Source organism: Coptis chinensis, chromosome 3 (assembly GCF_015680905.1).
Source record: "Coptis chinensis isolate HL-2020 chromosome 3, ASM1568090v1, whole genome shotgun sequence".
Classification (NCBI taxonomy): domain Eukaryota; kingdom Viridiplantae; phylum Streptophyta; class Magnoliopsida; order Ranunculales; family Ranunculaceae; genus Coptis; species Coptis chinensis.
The window spans coordinates 123,404,796-123,425,870 of NC_141458.1; the positions used below are offsets into that span (position 1 = coordinate 123,404,796).

General features: G+C 36.4%; 1 protein-coding gene, 1 long non-coding RNA gene and 1 pseudogene across 2 annotated transcripts; 2 read left to right on the forward strand and 1 right to left on the reverse strand.

Annotated features, from left to right (window-relative positions):
• Nucleotides 1-4,145: 4,145 nt before the first annotated feature.
• LOC147514070 (uncharacterized) lies at nucleotides 4,146-7,445 on the reverse strand. The gene is made up of 3 exons (XR_015215891.1): nucleotides 7,261-7,445; nucleotides 6,982-7,078; nucleotides 4,146-4,448 (listed from the first exon to the last, which is right to left on the reverse strand). It is a non-coding gene; the product is annotated as an uncharacterized LOC147514070 (long non-coding RNA).
• A 3,008-nt stretch (nucleotides 7,446-10,453) lies between these two features.
• On the forward strand, nucleotides 10,454-13,231 carry LOC147514071 (uncharacterized). Its single transcript, XM_086597478.1, has 2 exons — nucleotides 10,454-12,796; nucleotides 12,828-13,231. The coding sequence occupies exons 1-2, from the start codon at nucleotides 12,145-12,147 to the stop codon at nucleotides 13,076-13,078; spliced, it is 903 nt and encodes a 300-aa protein (XP_086453604.1). The 5' UTR covers nucleotides 10,454-12,144; the 3' UTR covers nucleotides 13,079-13,231.
• Nucleotides 13,232-13,509: 278 nt separating this feature from the next.
• Nucleotides 13,510-16,873, forward strand: LOC147514072 (pentatricopeptide repeat-containing protein At4g22760 pseudogene; annotated as a pseudogene).
• Nucleotides 16,874-21,075: the final 4,202 nt, after the last annotated feature.

Below are 21,075 nucleotides of genomic sequence, written 5' to 3' on the forward strand. Positions count from 1 at the left end.
TTGATGTGATAATCAGTAATTGTTACTATATATAATGGTTTTCATTTTGATCATTTTTTGCTTTCATATCTTTCAAGGTTTATCTATTTGATTTTTTCCATTTGCACTTACTCTGAAATTGCAGTTCCAAGTTTTAATATATTTTTCATATATGACTACTTAGTTGATTTGATAACATAAAATCCATAAGGTAAAATGAACAATCGTATACTATTTGTTCTTTAAAAAAAAAGGTTCCAAAGAGGTTGCAATTCGATAAACTCTGTCCAAGTTCAGAGCTTCCTATATATATTCCCTACCAGTTTACTCTCTTTAAATATAACTAATACTTTGATAATTCTTTGACTCTTTTCGCCTTTTCGGCATCCTTTTTTTTTTTGCAAAGGGGTTTATCGACTATCTATAAAAGAGAACCGATGGATTCCATATGAGACTTTTGATTTTCATTTTAAAATTTTGTTATTTAGTAAGACATGCATAGTTCTTGAAGTCATTAGCCACATTTTATAAACCAAGTTTATGATTTCTATCTTGAGTTGCAACTTGATTGGGTCATTTGTTCATTTTTCCTTAAGTAGGTCATTGCACATGTCTCCTTGCTTCCAGCTTGCCACAATTGAAAAGTCAGATCCCTTTGACCAGGTAATTTGTCATGTATGTTTCTCTATCTACATTTCTTTTATTGCTCTGCTTACATTGTTGGAGTGCCTTGCTTAAATAATGTTTTGAGGGCATTGGTCTTTAGTTAATTATGAATCAAGGGTCAAAACCGAAGACACGTGTAAAATTAGAAAAGAATTGATGAGTAAACCTGCCCTTTCTTGATTCCAATCAACCCTTCTGGTTCTTAAAATTAGAAAAGAATTACGTGTTTACCTTCTTTGACAAAACTCTTTACATTCGCTCAATTCTCAACATAATTAGCAGTTTGACCGAATAGTCATTCTCTCTTCTCCAATTCACCAAACTTCTACAGATCTCTCTCCCGGCTATTACCAATGTCGTTGTCTTCTTCACCAAAGCCAATTGATGCATTTACAAGGTAAAGTTTCTATCCTATTTTCTTCTTTTGCTTTGGTCGTTCTTTATTCCCAAATTTTAAATAGTTTTTGTTTTGGGTCTCACATAACTATGAAACTGTTTACTTGAAATTGTGCAACCACTGATTCATTTGTTTTTTATAGCTCAACTTGCGGTTGCACGGTTTTCATTGGATGGGCTATTGCTTCATAGTTTTCATCTCTTCTAACGTGATTCAGTTTCAGGGGTATAAATTGAGGGTCGGGACGACTGCCACGATGACATCATGTTAGTTGGATTGGAAATTAATTAGATTATTAATTGTGAAATTAAACAAAAAAATCCCTTCGTTTCTCCGAACTTCCGTCTCCCTCTCAATTCTCCACTTTACGTCTCCCCCCTTTAGATTAAAAAAATAGAGGCCAGTTAATTAGATGCTTTGAAAAAAAAGCCCAACCGTCCCAACGTTAAAACCCCCACAAACTTCCCACCAATTTAAACAACAAAACTCTTTGTTCTCCATCTCCCTCTTTGGTTTTCCTTCTTTTTCCTTCTTCAAACCCAGCCTATTCAAATCAGGTATGAATCTTTTACATTTTTCTTTTGTTTTTTCAAGAAATAGGAACAATGGTTTTGGACTTGCTTCGTTGTCGTTGTGGTATCTCTCATCGTCTCTAATCATTTTTCAGGTATTAACAATGAGCAAATTAAAGAGCATTGACATCAAAAGCTGCAGGTGTCCAGCAAACCTCCGCTCACTTGCATACAGTTGGGTGGAGTCAAATTCCAGATTCAACAGCATCATCCTTTCAATATTCGGCATCGGCGCGAGAGTATATGGATCGTAAAGTATTGCTAAACCCTGGGAAAAGTAGACAAATCGTGAGTCATGCTCTTTAGTAAGTTTGTTCTGATCTCCCACTTTAGGACTTTTAGCTCAAGTGCTTACACCCTAGAATAGAGCAAGTAAGACATCATTTTTTGGATTATGAGTCATTTAATTAGTCTCTAATGGCTAAATACCTCTTTATGAAATCCCTCTTTCTTCATTTCAGATTGGTCCTCTTCTTCCATTATTAGTGGCATGTTTGGTCTACTGATGAATTCTTTTAGTTTGGTCTTCCTTTAAATTTAATTCAATATTAGTTGTACCTCATTTTCGATTTGTAGTACTCTTTGTGCATGCTCTTCAAGTAGTGGGAATGGGGTAACATGATGTGATTTGGTGGAACACAGTTTCAACGTTGTTGCTAAATAACTTTTAATGGGCATGTTGATTTCACTTTGCATACTATGTATTTGATTTCAATGATCATGTTTTAATTGCCCTGTGTGCAGAAAGAAAGGAAGAAAGAAAGACCTATTAAACCTCTTTCGCGTAATCTCTTCGAATTAGGTGTGTCGAAACCTTATATATATTTATCTTTGTTTCATATTGCTATGTACATATGTATTGTATGAGAACATTTTGTATAGATTTTTGGTTGGATGCAAGTCAAAGACCCACCAAAAGGAAAAGGTCAGCCAATATGACGTTCCATATATATTCATTAATTGAAGGAGCTATATTTGAATACTCTTATATGTTTTTGTGTCTAGGATTACCATACCCCTACACTAAGAAGTTACTGGAGCTTGAGTAGTGCAAGGAAAGGACAACATCAGTCCATACAGTAAGTATACAATTGAGGCGAGCATGGGTTTACTATGATGAAGTCCGACTGAAGTGAAGTAGCAGCTTATATTCAAGAGTAAGTTGGAGTTGGTGAGAGCCTTACAGGTTTCATTTAGTGAGTCCATTGTATATTTGAAACTTACCTCTTAAAATGAAAAGTAAATAATGTTAGATTAGGAGAATTACATCTATTCCAAGATAAATTTGGAACATATGAATATTTATATAGATATCAACCATAACTTCTACTCCTGCTTCCATCTAAGATTGTGATACTCGAAGGCTTCATCAAGATTTTAAACCCTAGAATATTGCTAACAGGAAAAAGATGTATTTTATGGTTACACTTAGATACAAAAAAATCATTCATTTAAAAAATTAATGCCAGAAGATTGTTGCTGCCTTTATGTAGCCCTGTTTTAGCAATATTTTCAAAAACAAACATAGCATTCAACCGAGATAGTGGCTGAGTTGTGAACTTCGGACGGGATGTTGGATTCCATCTCGTGTGTTTTTTTTAAAAAAAATCAGTTTTTTTTTCGAACGGAATGTTTCATTACGTCTCGCGTGTTTTTTCGGTTTTTTTTAACTTCAGACGGGATGTTTCATTCTTCCTGCGCGTTTTTTCGATTTTCACATTCAGACGGAATCCAACATCCCGCCCGAGATTAATATTCACTAGCCTCACCTTGTTTTTCATCAAAACGGTGGAAAAGAGGGGAAATACTGTCTACGTGGAGGTGAATAACATTGACATGCATTGGGAATGCTCTAAAAAACGTTTAGAATGACATATTTTTTTCAACGCCAAAGTTAAAATGCTGGTCTTAGAACTGAAAACACTGTTCAATAAACAGGTTCTAACAATGGAAGGATTTTAGTGTTTTCTCTCTTCCTTCTAGTTGTATTGTAGATGGAATCTGTAGTCCGTACCCTATTGATTGACTAGTTAATGCTCGTGCTAGTCGGCACTCAAAACACATTGCGTTTAAATAAATCCCCAAAAGACCATCTCCATGGTAGCACTGGATCGATGTTATAACTATTTCTAGCAGTTTTATATTTCATAATCATTTCATGCATACACTAAAATGAGGTTATGGCAATCCTATGCATTTCATTTCTCACAAACCAACTCATTACACATACCCCTTACACTTTGATAATTCAACACATATCATAATGAGGAACAAATAAGGGGAAAGAGGCTTGAATTAAAATCATCATCATTTTAAATATATATATATATATATATATATATATATATATATATATATATATATATATATATATATATATATATAATTTGGAAAAATCTCTTTTGTATTTTCAACATTTTAAACACCTAAATTCTGTCATAACTTGAAAATTAAAACAATACAATTCTCATAGGTCAACCCTGCCAAGATTAATAATTTTACATTTATACATAACACAAATTAATTCTAAAACTAAAAGACAACTCATTAAACATTAAAGAGGACTTCACGTAACATTTCACCTTGGATTAATTCTTGTAACGAAAGGAAAAAATATATATATACTCTTGGTTCACTGAGCTCATCATTTATCTCCTCCTCCCGTATGTATCTTACTTGGTAGTTGGTACTAACTTGAAATTGATTTGGAGGTCCTGTATCAACTTCAGATGGTTGCAGACTATTGTCCTCCCCTATAGATTAATCCGCCATGGACCAATGACTGTACAAACTTCCTAATGTGTTGCTAAAAACTTAATAATTTAACTTGGTACCTGCAAGCAAACCACATAAATATGATTTCTCCTAAACTTGGTACCTTTAACATTTTGTTTACAAAGGGGATGGTTCTCAAAAAGGAAAACATCCATATTCTTACTTTTGATATTTGACAGCAATATATTTTATCAGATCAAGGAGATAATTGGATGTAGCAAACTTTTTATCATGGCAACCATTAGTGCCTACATGAAATAAATTGAAAAACAAAAGTTTATCCTAATAAAAATACTCATAAGTAATGTTCATTCGCCAATATAAGTACATTTATGTAAGCATGGGTGAAACTTGATTAAAATAAGGGAGCTGAAGACCTTTACTTGTGATGCGCCACTTGGAACTACCTTCCATTTTTTTCTTCCTTCTTATGGTAATATATCAACCTACAAATGTGAATTCAACCAAGTACCAGAATCTTCCAAGTAGCATGTTCTAGGGACAAAAAGATAATAATAATAATAAGTTTATAGGGATATCATTTACCAGTGGACTGCAATAAAAATAGCCTGAGCATATGGAACTGTTTAGTCCCCAAAAAAAAAACTATCATAAAAACTTACATAGATACAACATAATAGGTATCATGCTATAGCTATTATATTTAAGAATAAAAGTAGGTTAAGGTTCTTTAATTTCCCACTCACCTTTTCTCATTGGTATCGATGTCCTTAGAGTAGAACTTGTGGTACAATTTCTTGCATTTGGCGAAAGAAATACAAATATTCTTTTTGAAGAAATACATCTGAAGATGGCCATATAGAATTGTCCATGACTAAGAAGTGATGTTCTCAAATCAATGTCAACATACTTCACTAACTAACCCTGCGACTTATTAATTGTAATGGCATAAGTTAGTCGAATAGGGAATTGTCGCTTTGATAATTTGAAAGGCAACTCCAAAATTGAGGGAGTCAAAGCTATTCTTGGGATGAGTACAGGACTTTGTCATTGCACGGTGTTAAATGTGTCAAAGTTGTGTAATAGAAAGTGTAATGTCTAAACCTTAGAACATAAATAATGTCATAACTGAAATGATGGTTTAATAAAGAGAGCTCTAAGAACAAAAGCGAGTGAAATGTTACACCTTAAATATTGGTTTTGGTTTGAAGGGAGTTCCCAATTAAATAGCACAATGGAGACTCAAAGCAGAAAATGGTAAAACACATTAGAAAGTCTAATTGGAAAGCGCCATGATATAATTAAATAATTAGATGCACATTAGATTGGAAGTTTAGATGCACATTAGATTGGGAGCTTAAATTCAAACTCAATAGACTGGAATAACTATCTGTATGAAGAAAGATGAGACGAAATAGTTATAACTGAAATCAATACGCTAAAGCAAATAAAAAACTAAAGGAATTGAACCAAAATTCAGCCCACTTAAAGAATCTAAGCAAAGAAAATTGTATCTAAATCAAAATCAAACCAACATATACAACAATTGGAATTTAAACAGAAATAGAAAAAAAAAATCGAATTGATACAGTCGAGAATTTTCTGCTAATCATTGTAAATACTAAATAGAATAGAATATATTTTTTACATTCACTGTAAATGGAATGAAATAAAATTTTCCACTCAGTCGAATTTAAGGAAAACATACTCAAAATAAATAGTCGACCAAAGAAAACTTATTGAATCCAATTGAAGAAATGGAGAAAAAGAGGAAATAGTCGTATTGACCAATTATTTGTACATAGATGGGGGCATTGGGAACCTGAAACAATTGTAAAGTACTATTTGTCATGGCTACTCAAGTTTTGTCTAACAAGAAGGTTGCATTACTAATTATATAAGCACCGACGTAAACTTAGTGAAACTCACCTCTATTTTTACATAATTTTTGTACGAATCAACAGGAAGGAAATTTTATAGAATCAAAACTCAGACCAATTGAAGAATCTAACCAACATTAAAACCAAAATTAAAATAATGCTACCTCTTTAAACCAAAATGGAGAAAAAATGAAAAATTAAGGAATTAAGTAGATACCTCGAGCGTTCGACGATGTTAGCATTAATAAACTCAATAACCAAATCAAGATACCCATTCGAAACCATACCATAAATCATCGAATTCCACGACAACAAATCCTTGTCTCATTCCATTAAATACCCTTCTAGCCATTTTAATATCTTCACATTTCAAATACGTGTCAGTTAATGAATTACACACTTGTGGAATATTCCCACCACCAAATTGTACTACATCATTATGAACATGAATACCATCCTTTAATGATAAGGCTTGCGTGCAAGCTCTTAACACCTTAGGAAAAATATACCTATCTGGTTCAACACACTTTGTTTGCATATTGATCATCGTTGATTCTTAAACACTCTTTATACATCCCAATCCTAGAATAATACTCGATAACCGCTATCCATGCAAACACATTTGGTTCATACATTTTATCAAATAAAACATGAGCAGAAACCATGTCATTGCAATCCGCGTAGAATTGGTTGATAGAATTTGCAATCCGCATACAATATTGATACCTGACAAATCCAGAAAGGTTCATACCTTGCTTAAGTGATCATCCTTCTTTGATCAGAGTTAAGTTCTTCCTGAAAGATCCTCCCCCAGTCAATTTTCGTCGTCGATTAAACAATTTAAGTTCCTGCAATTATTAATTTTTCAAAAATTCAGTAATGAAAGTTTGTCCTTCCTATACCAAACATAACCAATAAAAAGTTTGATTCAAAAAGATCAAATTGAACCCAAATTTCAAATATTTTACTTCACCATATCCATTTGAATGAAATTCGAATCAATTTGAGCTTAATTTGTAATTGAAATTACCTAGGCGCTTTGCTTGAGTGCTGCATGAGGTTGTGAGAGGTGAAATGATGAGAGAGGAAATTCAGTTTCCCTTCCGTAATTTCACTTGTATTCAAATCAATTTGAGCTTAATTTGTAATTGAAATTACCTAAGCGCTTTGCTTGAGTGTTGTGTGAGGTTGTGAGAGGTGAAATGATGAGAGAGGAAATTCAGTTTCACTTCTGTAATTTCACTTGTTTATGAAATCGGAAGAGATCCAGCCCAAAAAAAAAGTTCGTGATTCAGTGAGTCGAACCTGCGACCCGATGGAAAAAAAGCCAAAATAACCAAGCGGGAGCCATTTCCGACGATGTCACATTTCAAAATTTAAATCGCACATCTTGACCGTTAGATCTTGCTCAAAATGATATGGACCTTCCTTTGTGTGTTATTTTGTCCTGTAGTACTAAAAAAAATCCCTATCTTATTAGATAGATTCTACGAGGGTGATTCCACCTGATATCAATTTATCTCGATGTGCCAATAATCTTTGGTTCTCGAAATAAATTTACAGTTTATTCACGTGCATGTCTTTGCCATCCCAATTCACAATTCCACTAGTCCCAGTTCCCAATAACATAAAAAGAGTGTTTTGCGCTATGAAAAATATTTTGTCGAGAGAAGGAACTCAAATGTGAATTGTCTTTAGCAATTAGATTAGTTGTTTTTCAAGCTGGTAGGAAAAAAAAATTGTTGGGCCGTCGCAAATGAAATATTTTAACTCTCGTCTGTATTTTAAAAATCTGGAAACAAACGTAGCAACGGTCATTGGCCGTCGCAAATGAAATATTTTAACTACCACGTTTGTTGAAGTGACGTCCGAACTTTAAAAACCCACCAACGACATTTAAAGCTATGTCCTTGTTTCTTATTAACTATTAACATAAGAGGGGAATTTCCACCAAGTGTTAACAACTACTACCTATTGTATACGGTTTACACCATCCATTGGAAGGGGTTTTTTCAAAGTGGGGGTGTAAACTTCACACATTGTACTCTTTAATTTGCACCTCTATTGGAAGAGGTTTTTTCAAAGTGGGGGTGTAAATTTCACACATTATACGCTTTAATTTGCACCTCTATTGGAAGGGGTTTTTTCAAAGTGGGGGTGTAAATTTCACACATTATACGTTTTACACCCTCCATTGGAGATGCCCTAAGTGCCTTATACAACTAGGCTAGTTATTTTTTGTGTAAGCAAAGCTAATTGTTTTTACATAACATGCAATATCAACAGCCGCTTTTGTGTTTTTTAACACCGTAACCAAGACAGCACAAAGTGCAAATGGCTTCACTCCACCAAAATAATACATAATATTGGATGGCAAAGCTTGGACAGGGTAGTGCTCCAAAACTTTAACATTCTATATTAATGTGTAGTTGAATTGTGTTAATTTGATAAGTGAAACGTGATAAACTAGTATTGGAAACTTCCAATGAGCAACAAAAAGGTGTGAAAGAAACAGGTGCATCACGCGTGCCGATGAGCTCCCAAGCTTTAACATTCTATATTAGTGTGTATATAAGTAGTTGAATTGTGTAAATTTGATAAGTTTCGGATAAACCAATTTCGGAAAAATTGACTTCCAATGAGCAACAAAAATGTATGAAACCAAAATACTATTGAAAATTAAAAGAGACTAGTTGTTTTTTGAGATATTAGGAAAAGTGTTTTGTTGGGCAAAAATGAGCTCAAATGTGAAATGTCTTCAAGAAATCAGACTACAATAGACAAACTCAATTCTGCCAAGTCTCTCTTGTGAAAAGCTAAGTCCCTTATCCAACTAAACTAGCTATTTTTTGTGTAAGCAAAACTATTTGTTTTTACATAACATGAAATAATATCAATGGCCTCTTTTGTGTTTTTTAACGACCAAGAAAGCATAAAATGCAAATGGCTTCACTACACCAAAATAATATAAAATATTGGATGGCGAAACTTGGACAGGGTAGGGTAGTGATCAAATACTCCATACCTTTAACATTCTATATTAGCGCGTAGTTGAATTGTGTTAATTTGATAAGTGAAACATGATAAACTAACTAGTACATACTCTTGGAAACTTCCAATAAGCAACAAAATGGTGTGAAAGAAATAGGCACATCACGCTTGCCGATGAACTCCCAAGCTTTAACCTTCTATATTAGTGTGTATGTAGTCGAATTGTGTAAATTTGGTAAGTGTAACTGATAAACCAATCTCGGAAAATTTGACTTCCAATGAGCAACAAAAATATATGAAACCAAAATACTAGTGAAAGTTAAAAGAGATTAGTTTTTTTTTTTTAGGTATTAGGAAAAATGTTTTGTTGGGCAAAAAGGAGCTCAGATGTGAATTGTCTTCAAGAAATCAGACTTTGGGTTGACAAACCCAATTCTAACAATTTCAGTTTCATCACAGCTCTAACTCGAACCCAGGCCTCTCTTGTGAAAGCTAAACCCCTTATCCAACTAGGCTAGCTATTTGTTTGTGTAACCAAAGCTAATTGTTTTGATTTGAGCTATAACTAGAGTTGGAGACCAATAGTTAATAGCTTCATTGTTGCATTTGAATCTTTTAATTTCCCAAAGTTTATGTTATGCCATGTATCTGCCAACTCCTGGGCGGTTCTTCATGGCCCAGTAGCTTTTGTTTGTATCAAGCAGAACACATTAGGCATGTTTTAATTTAATAGGAAAAAAAAAAAAAAAAAAAAAAAAAAACAAACAACGTAACGTTGAAATATCAACTGTCCTCTTGTGTGTTTTTTTACGGACCAAGAGAGCATAAAGTATAAATGGCTTCGCTTGACCAAAATAATACAGTATCAAGACAAATTAGTCGGTGGATTAAAATAGAATAATAGATAACCCAAGTTAGCAAATCAGGAACACTTGTCCGGTTTAGTCCAAATCCTATGGTTAAAATTATAAACTTATTAACGTTTGGAAAGGCTCATATATTTAATTCAACGTAACATAAAAATCAAAACCTATCAACAATTTCTTTTATGTAAAGTTATAAATCTCAAGTGGTGCCTATTTAATTTTCAAGTAGTGCCTGTTTGGAATTTTAAGTATGTTTGGTTTTGTTTTTGTGTTGGCAGCGCATTGGTAAAATAGGTGGTGCCTTTATGAGAATCCAAAACTAATAGAGATTAGTTGCTTTTTGAGCTATTAGGAGAAAATGTTTTGTTAGGCAAAAAAGCTCAGATGTGAATTATTGTATTCAAGAAATCAGACATTGGTAGACAAACCCAGTTCTACCTATTTCAGCTTCATCACAGCTCCCACTCTAGCCCAGGTCTCTCTTGTGAGAGCTAAGTCCCTCATCCAACTAGGCTAGCTATGTTTTGTGTAAGCACAACTAATTGTTTTTACATAACATGAAATTTCAATAGCCTCTTTTGAGAAGGAATTTCTTCTGGGGGCATCGAGATGAAAGTCGGAAACTCCATTATTTTTCTTGGGATGAGGTTTGTTCCCCAACTCAAGCTGGTGGACTTGGTATCAATGATTTACAAATACAAAACCTGGCGCTTCTTGGAAAACAGGCTTGGAATTTGATCAAACCCAGTTCACTGTGGGCGAGTGTGACTAAAGCCAAATATTTTCCGAATATAACATTCATGAATTCAAGGTCCCCTACTACTGCTTCTAGAGTTTGGAGAACTATGCACTATCTTAAGTCTTTGTTGATTCTTGGCATGAGATGGCAGATTGGTAATGGGTTGACAACTAGAGCTTGGAGGGATGCATGGATCACCGATGCTCCAGAAATCTTACCGCTCTTGAATCAACCTCAACATTGTAATCTTGATAGAGTTGCAGATTTCATTGATCATGTACGTATCCAGATCTTGGAATGTGGAGTTAGTCAGTACTTGGTGGCCACCAGATTATGCTACTAAAATTCTTTCTATGCCACTCTGCCTTTAGAGCCTGGAAGCGATGAACTGAAGTGGGGAGCAAATAAATTCGGCATTTACACAGTTAAATCAGCATACACATGTATGTTGAGGTGGTGCCAACAACATACCTATTTACAAAAAATTGTGGAAACTCCAACTACCTCAAAAAATCAAGTTCTTCATTTGGCAGGGACTGAACCAAGTTATTCCAACCACTGATATTCTCATGAGCTTCAAGCTTCAAGTGCAGGATACTTGTACCTTTTGCGATGCCAGGGAATTGCAACTACATCTTTTTGTCTATTGCCCTAGGCTTTGGCACTGGTGGGCAAGGTGTGGGAGTAGGAGGTGTTGGCTTTGGCACTGGTGGGCTAGGTGTGGGAGTAGGAGGTGTTGGCTTTGGCACTGGTGTTGGTGGAGTTGGAGGCGTTGGTGGAGTTGGAGTTGGAGGCATTGTTGGAATTGGAGGTGTTGGTGGAGTTGGAGTAGCTGGAGGCGTTGGTGTAGTTGGAGGTGTTGGTGGAGTAGGAGGAGTTGGAGGCATTGGTGGAGTTGGAGCCGTTGATGTTGCCTTAGGCGTTGGTGGCGTAAATGTTGGCTTAGGTGCTGGGGTAGGCTTTGACTTGGGAGGACTTGGAGTTGGCTTTGGCTTTGGTTCAGGCTGACAGTAAGAGCAGCTTGTTGCAGTGAAAAAAACGTGAATTATTCAAGAATTCCTGTTTTATACGTTTTATAGTGAAAAAAACGTGAATTATTCTGAATTATTGAAAAGTATGTGCGGAAGTATTAAACGTTTAGGCCTTCAAAAATTCAATTCCTGTATTATTCATTAATTATTCGGAGAATTGCTAACAAGGCTTAATAGAAATAAAAGGTACGATTGCTTAGGCACATTGGAAGCCAGATGGGACCTTCTTTCCACAGGCGGTGAGAATCAACCTAAGAGATATTGGGACATTAAGGTTGCTACCCAATATGTTGGCTTTGATAGCAGTGCACAAGCAGAGAGCCCAGTCATGGTCAGCAAACCCGTGGATGAGAGTGCAGCAAGGGTTGTTAGCAGGAGTACCTTTTACAACACCAAGCAAGTTGGCACAAACACCTAGCTTTAGAGTATCTCTTGGGCACCTACCCATGGTACGTGTGGGAGTAGGAGGCTTTGGCATTGGCACTGGTGTTGGTGGAGTTGGTGTAGTTGCAGGCGTTGTTGTTGTAGCTGGAGGCGTTGGTGCAGTTGGTGGAGTTCGAGGCCTTAGACAAGGTGGAGGCGTTGGTGGAGTTGGTGGAGTTGGAGGCGTTGGTGGAGTTGGAAACGCTGATGTTAGCTTAGGTGCTAGTGGAGTTGGAGTCGTTGGACAAGTTGGAGGCGTTGGTGGAGTTGGAGGCGTTGGTGGAGTTGGAGGTACTGTTGGTGTAGTTAGAGTCATTCGACGAATTGGAGGCGTTGGTGGAGTTGGAGGAGTTGGTGGAGTTGGAGGCGTTGGTGGAGTTGGAATTGTTGGACGAATCGGAGGCGTTGGTAGAGTTAGAGTCATTGGGCGAATTGGAGGCGTTGGTGGAGTTGGAGGAGTTGGTGGAGTTGGAGGCGTTGGTGGAGTTGGAATTGTTGGACGAATCGGAGGCGTTGGTGGAGTTGGAATTGTTGGAGAATGGAGGAGTTGGTGGAGTTAGAGGCGTTGGTGGAGTTGGAGGAGTTGGTGGAGTTGGAGGCGTTGGTGGAGTTGGAATTGTTGGACGAATCGGAGGCGTTGGTGGAGTTGGAATTGTTGGACGAATCGGAGGCGTTGGTAGTGGTAGAGTTAGAGTTAGAGTTAGAGCCATTGGGCGAATTAGAGGCGCTGATGTTGGGTTAGGTGCTGGAGTAGGCTTTGACTTGGGAGGAAATGAAGTTGGCTTTGGTTTAGGATGACAATAAGAGCAGCTTGTTGCAGTGACAAGGGAAAAGAAGAGGAGGTTGAGTGCAAGGAAAAGAGCTACTGATGAATAGCTCTTGGAGCCCATTTCTTATTAACTGTTTGTAGTACTCTTTTAGTGGTTCTAGTGATTAGAGGCTGTGGGTGATGAAATGTACTTGTGAATGGTGAGTATTTATAGGCATGCAAGGAGTGTAATTTCATTGAATTTGGTGGAAGATTTAATTATTGTAAGTAGAATCGTTGTGCTAGTGTCAATTGCCCATGGATTGAGCTGGGAAATAGGTGATGCTCCTACATTTGAAAGATTCAACTGACTTTTCCTTTTTCAGCTTTCCTTTTTTTTCTTTCTATTTTGTTAAAAAACAAAATTGCCTTCAAATAAAAATTCGAATCATATCTGCTTATTAACAGCCAGATACTCAAAATGGTATCGACATGCATGATTACAAAGAAAGAACGTCGTGAACTGAAGATTCCGGACACGGACATCAGTTGTCGCCAAGATATTTTCCAAATCCTCACTGTCCCCGACACGGTTATTGGGTCTAATGGGCCACTTGTTTGTTTTAAAAAACCATGGGCCGAGGCCCAATAGACAAACATAAGGCCCAAAACTCCTTTAAAAAACGATTATAACGGACATATTTTTTCCCTCCAAACTTAAAATGCTGGTCTCAGAACTGAAAACACTGTTCAATAAATCCAAAACTTTCAACCAAATTAAACAAATCCACGCTCAAATCCTCACCAACGGTTTGAACGAGCTGCATCCCATTTTTCTACACGATCTTCTCCAATCTTCTTCAGCTAGCTTTCAGTACACCCACCAAGTGTTTGATCAATTGCCAACACCAGATGAATTCACATGGGCTACTGCCATTCGGTACTTTTTTTTTTTTTTGAGAGGTCCCTTACCCTATTTTATTAGAAATAAATGAGTCTTGGTTACATTCTTACATACTGTTTGTCCGTGGCATCTTCATAAATAATCTTTTTTACATCCTCAGAAAAAGATCTAAATAACTAACTTTGGAATAGTAGCTGCTAGTGCATCAGCTAGTCTATTTGACTCTCTATAAGCATGGCTGATTTAAAACCCATCTAATTGCCCTATCAGTCATTGTATTTCGTCCATTATATGATATGCCCTTCATGGTTGCTATTCTCTTCTCTTTAGTTACGTGACCACAGTAGTCGAATCTGTTTGTGCATTGATTCTTCTGATTCCTTTCCGCACTGCTAACCTGAGTCCTTGGTTGCCTTGAAGTGTTCCATCAGTGTTTAGGTTGTGGTTGTCTGCTCCCGCTCTCACCCATTGGCAGTGTTTCACCTGTTTCTGTTTTGCATCCACACTTATATTCCACAGTTGGATGAATCTGTTTCTCTCGGGCCCTTCCTCCATTTTAACTTGAAGCGATTGTAACTTGCATCGAACGTCTTGAATGATCTGTTGGCCTGTGGCTTTTGTGCTTTGGAAAAATCTTCTGTTTCTCTCCTACCATACAATGTAAATGAACCCATTGAATATGAGTTTCAATGCATCTTGCTTGTACCCCTTTCCCCTTGTTGTTTGAATCACCCATTCGATTTCTGACTGCCATGTTGTTCCTCTCGGTATTCTGTAGCCAGCATGCACAAGAAGTAACTGCCAAACAAACTGTGAGAACGTACAAGCATCCATTCGTTACTTCTCGCAACATGGTCGGTTCAAAGATGCCATTGCGCTTTACGTTTGAATGCATCGTGTGGGAGAACCCCGTCTGAGTACATTCGTTGTATCGGGTGTTCTTAAGGCGTGTGCTTGAATGTATGACAAGGTATTTGGTGTATCAATACATTGTCAGGTTGTTAAGTATGGGTATTGTTCAGATGTTTATGTTCAAACGTCTCTTCTTGATTTTTACTCAAAGTTGGATGATATGGAAACTGCTGAAAAAGTGTTTAATGATATGCCAGAGAAGAATGTAATTTCATGGAACTCGATTCTTTTTGGGTTTTTGAAAGCTGGGGAGTTATGTAAGGCTCGTGGAATTTTTGATAAGATTCCGATTAAGGACGTCGTTTCTTGGAATTCGATGATTTTGGGGTATGCAAAAGCGGGGGATTTTGAAAGGGCGAATCATTTGTTTGCGCAGATGCCAGACAGGAATTCTGCTTCTTGGAATTCAATGATTAGTGGGTATGCTGATTGTGGAAACATGGAAGAGGCAAGGAAGTTGTTTGTTTAATGAGATGCCGGAGAGAAGCAATGTTTCTTAGATTGCAATGATATCTGGGTATTCAAGGAGTGGTGACGTTGATTCGGCTTCTGAGTTCTTTGATCAGATGAGTGAAAAGGATTTGTTGTCGTGGAATGCTATGATTGCATGATATGCTCAGAATAGTAGACTGAAGGAAGCTCTTCAGCTTTTTAATGAAATGAGGAAACACAATGTAAATGTGCAGCCTGATGAAATGACATTTGCCTGTGCTATATCTGCGTGTTCTCAGTTGGGAGACTTGGAATTCGGGTTATGGATAGAGACTTATAGGAGTAAAATTGGGGTTGAATTGGATGATCACCTGGCTACTGCTCTAGTCGACTTGTATGCTAAATGTGGTAACATTGAGAAGGCATATGAGCTATTTCATGGCTTGAAAAAGAAAGATGTGGTTGCATATAGTGCATTGATATTCGGATGTGGCATAAATGGTAAAGCTTTTGAAGCAATTAGGCTTTTCAGAGAGATGACAACTGCTCAAATTAGGCCAAATTCAATTACTTATTCCGGAATTTTAACTGCTTACAACCATGCTGGACTGGTTGAAGAAGGGTAGAAATGCTTTTCTTTGATGACTGAGCATGGACTCATGCCCTCAGCGGATCACTATGGCATCATGGTTTATCTTCTTGGTCGGGCTGGACGGTTGGACAAGGCACATGGATTGATAAAGAGTATGCCAATGCGACCTAATGTAGGTGTTTGGGGAGCCTTGCTTCTTACTTGTCAGTTACACAGTAATGTTGAGCTGGGTGAAATTGCTGCTCAACATTGCATTGAGATGGAGCCAGACTCAAGTGGGTACTGCTCTCTTCTAGCTAATATCTATGCTTCTGCTGAAAGATGGGACGATGCAAAAAGATTGAGAAAAATGATGGAGGAAACGAAGTTGACCAAGACACCTGGTTGTAGCTGGATGGAATCAACTTGAACATGTGGATACAGAGTTTCAGATTACTTCTATCTGTTTGAAGATATACTTCCGTAACCCAACCTTCATTCGGGAAGTCTCTTAGCCTTTCCCAAACGGGAGGGCAGCTATGATTAAAAGCTGGACGAGTGGGGGATTTCTGATTATTATTTGCATACGATCAGAACGTCTAAATCAAACATTCAAACTGATGCAGAAGCTATAACCTGGAACTCATTTGTTTGATCTGAAATAAGTTGGCCCCATCAAGTGATGGTCCGAGCATCATTGGATTATCCAATGATACCCAGTTTGTTACTGAACTTCCTTATTCGGAGTTTGAAAAGAAGTGGCGGAAATCCTAGTCAGCTGGAGTCCGTGATTCCCCTTTGAAAATAGCATTTGTAAAGCTACTTTGTACAACTTATTTGTATCCAGAGTGTTATTCCCATGCTGAACAGGTTTTAACAATGCAAGGATTTTATTGTTTTCCCTCTTCCTTCTAGTTGTACTGTAGATGGAGTCTGTAGTCCGTACTCTGATGATTCCACCTGATATCAATTTATCTCGATGTGCCAATAATCTGTGGTTCTCGAAATAAATATACAGTTTATTCACGTGCTGCCATCCCAATTCACAATTCCACTGGTCCCAGTTCCCAATAACATAAAAAGAGTGTTTTGCGCTATGAAAAATATTTTGTGGGGAGAAGGAGCTCAGATGTGAATTGCCTTTAGCAATTAGATTAGTTGTTTTTTTTGAGCTATTAGGAATAAATATTTGTTGCAATTCCACTGGTCCCAGTTCCCATTAACATAAAAAGAGTGTTTTGCGCTATGAAAAATATTTTGTCGGGAGAAGGAGCTCAGATGTGAATTGTCTTTAGCAATTAGATTAGTTTTTTTTTTTTTTGAGCTATTAGGAATAAATATTTGTTGGGCAAAAAGGAGTTCAGAACTTCAGATGTGAAATGTCTTCAAGAAATCAGTGTAAATGCTCTTATCCAACTAGGTTAGAAATCATATATATTTAAAACCTGTAAGGCACTGTGGAAGCTGAGTGTCTTATCAACTAGGTTGTTTTTTTACAGAAATATCAACAGCCTTTTTGTGTAAGCAAAGCTAATTGTTTTTACATACATGAAATATCAACAGCCTCTTTTGTGTTTTTTAACAACCAAGACAACACAAAGTGCAAATGGCTTCACTCCACCAAAATAATACAGAATACTGGATGACAAAGCTTGGACGGGTAGTGCTCCAAACCTTTAACATTCTATATCAATGTGTAGTTGAATTGTGTTAATTTGATAAGTGAAACGTGATAAATTAGTATTGGAAACTTCCAATGAGCAACAAAAAGGTGTGAAAGAAACAGATGCATCACGCGTGCCGATGAACTCCCAAGCTTTAACAATTGATATTAGTGTGTATTAACAATTGATATTAGTGTGTATGTACTAAGTGTTGGAATCTCTTGTATATTTCTAAATACTAGTGTGTGTATGCAAAGTGGAAGAGATGAACAAAAGGTGTTCTCTCCACTTTAGTGTATAGTAGATAGTCCCACATTGGTTATCCACCACATCGGGTAGGGTTCGGGCTTGGGCTTGGACTTACTGTTGTGGGTAGTGGTTTGACCAATTGCCTAAACTTGTTTTGTTTTTTTCTTGAGCAGCAAGTTTCGGTGTTCTATTAGGAGTTGGTCTCTCTTCCTTATCTGTTTAGGAGACCGACCTAACCTCTATAAATAGGACTGTGAGTCCATAGAGGGAATGGACTTCAACAAAACCAATCTCAAAGAAACAGAAACTTGGACTTGCCCTATTCTTCTTCTCTTCTTCCTGTAGCCGCCAGAGAGAGTTATATTGCTGTTTTAAATAGTAGTTTGTTCTAGTGCAAAGTCAAGCTACTGTAAACCATTGAATCCTGTGAGGAAAACGCCACTGCTGCCTTTCTGCACCACTAGAAGGGGAGAAATCTTTCCTTAAGGACAACCTAATACGCGTCTTGGTTGTTCCCTGTTATTGATGTCCTTGTCTACTGTTCCTTCTGTTCTATTCTAGTTGTTGTTTACATACAACTATTCTAACAATCTTAAGGAAAGAATTCTAGTAGAACAAAGGAGAGTGATTTAATACGGCAATCAAAAGATAAGTCTTTTACTTTGAGTTATTGTTTGTGTTATTGGGTTATGACTTTAGAAATTTTCTGATAAGTTCGTTTTTGTTAGGGAAACCAATTAAAGATTGAATATTTATTGATCTTTTGTGGTTAACCCTATATGGTTGTAGACCTTTCTCCTACGTTTGTGGGAGTTATGAGATTTCTATCAAGAAAAACGTCAAAGTTCGTCTTTTTGACAGCTGCATCGCTCGTTACGAAACTGTTGTAACTTTAATCTCAAAGCTCGGTTTTGCAATCCATTTTTTGTGTTGGATATCTGATTCAAAGAGCTTTCCAGTGGTACAAGGCTTGATACCCAATTCGTCCTAAGATGGTTCAGAATTACAGTTCTTTTGAACTATTTTTCTAGAAGGAAGAAAATATAGTAATCCGGGTTTTCAATCGGTTAGGTATCGTATTCTTTCACTCTTTGCAATTCTTTTGGTTTGATTATATGGTGATATTCTTGCCTTGAGTTGCATGCTAGTTTTTCTTATGAGGGAAATCCCTAAGCTTAAACTTCTTTAATAACCTAGTCAACAAATTATATGTGTTTATCACTAAGATATTAATTGGTTGGACTAGAAGTAGTTTGATATTAATTTTTTTTGTACATATGTAGATGTATGTAGATGGTCTAAGAGAGACCTTAAGATAGTTAATATCAACCACACTCAAATCTTGGATAGTAATTATAATGTATTCAATGCATAATTGTTTACCTCTATTGAGTGTACGTGTTGTTAGACAATGGTTATAACTGTACTGTTGTGAAAATACATGTTAGATGAAGTAACTTGTAGCTTATATCCAATATAGCATATGTTAAAGTTGTGTAGATGAAGTAACTAGTTTTGGATATTAATCATCGTGGATTTACTTTGAACTTGATGATAGTTTATTGATAAATTTTTCTAGTTGAAGACATTAATGGGTTGAGCCATTAGATGTTGTGGTAGTACTTGAGGTCTTGTTGATTGGGTATTCTATCTTAGTTGAGCTCATGGAAAAAGAGAAGGTGGAGTCCTCAGTTGTTTTGCATATTCAGTGGCTAGATTTGCTTAAATATTGTATATTTTTTGTTGTGAGGGGTACAGTTAAAATTTACTTTTCCTAAACCTATGATATGATATTAACCATGTTTGGCATGAATGCATTATTTAACATTGGCATGAAGTTTAACCATGTCATATATTATTAAATAATGAGCATCGTTGTCTACGAGAGGAAACAATATAGTAAACAATCAATATCCTCCTAAACTTAATTTAGTCAAAGAGATGTAAGATTATGGATTGTCTTCTTAGACAATATCCTCTAGTGACTATTTTAGACAAGGAGATATAACGCTTGTAGATTGTCTTATTATGCATTATTCTCCTATGACTATGAATAAATAGTCAAGGTGATGTACAAGTACGTGGATTATCTTACTATGTAAGTTGGAATGTTGAATGATGAAAAGAAGAATGATAATGATATTATTTTGGGCAAAACTCTTTTCATCTAATTCTTCTATTCTTTAAAATTTATTTGAATCACTTGTGGATTTCCTTTTATATAGATAGCATGAACATGATATAACTATGTTTAATATGATCCATAATCATATACTTGAGTAAAGTATATTCTTGTCATAAAAGTGCATATTATTGTTGGTGTTTCTTTTAGTGTTTGTAGCGGTATAATGTGTTTTGCATGTAATTTTGATTAGGTTGAGTAACCATTGAACTGTGGGTGACCCATATGTAGGGGTGCAAGTGGATATCCAAATATTCGAATCCGATTCGAATTTGTATTCGAAAAATCGGATATTATCCGAAAATTTCGGATATCGGATTCGGATAAATTTTCACATCCGAACAGGTTTCGGATACGGATACGGATGCTGGTACTATCCGTCGGATAATATCCGAATCCGATTTAATTATTATAAGGATATTATTAAATAATCAATTAAATATAAAAAAACATCATTAATGAACTATAAAAAGAAAAACGTGGAAGGGCTTTTTTCTTTTCTCCTTTCTCCAGAGCCAGAGACCAACGCCACCACCACAACTCCTCTTCCATCAAAGTCGACGTAGAAATCAAAGAACCCTGAGCTTTCCTATACCTAATTTCCTTCAAACCTATTTCAAATTCCTCATTTTCTTCAACTTGGAAACCCCATTCTTTGAATTAGGGCAAAGGAGGAAGAAGATGTAATGAAGAATGTGAAGATGGTTGTGAAGAAGAAGGATCAAACATTGATAAATCATCATATGAATCTTGTGATGAGTTTGGGAAACTGAAATTGTAATCTTGTGATGAGATTGAGATTGGCTCATTTTCTTCTTCTATTGATGAATATGTTCTTGATATGTTGTTGTTGCTGCTGAAGTTGTAAGGATGAGGTTGAATGAAGAAGGGTCCAAGTTTGGGAGAGGAATTCTTGTTGTTCCTCAAACCCAACTCCAAAGAACTCTACGACTAATGTTGGGTTTTATACCCAAATCACTCAAATCAAGCATTTGCTCAACAACAACTGCAATTGAATCAATTTCTTCAGTTGAAGCAACATGCAACAGAGAAAACAAATATGTTTTTACAATTTAGTGATCGATCGGATATTTATCCGATATCCGAATCGGATATCGGATTCGGATTCCGAA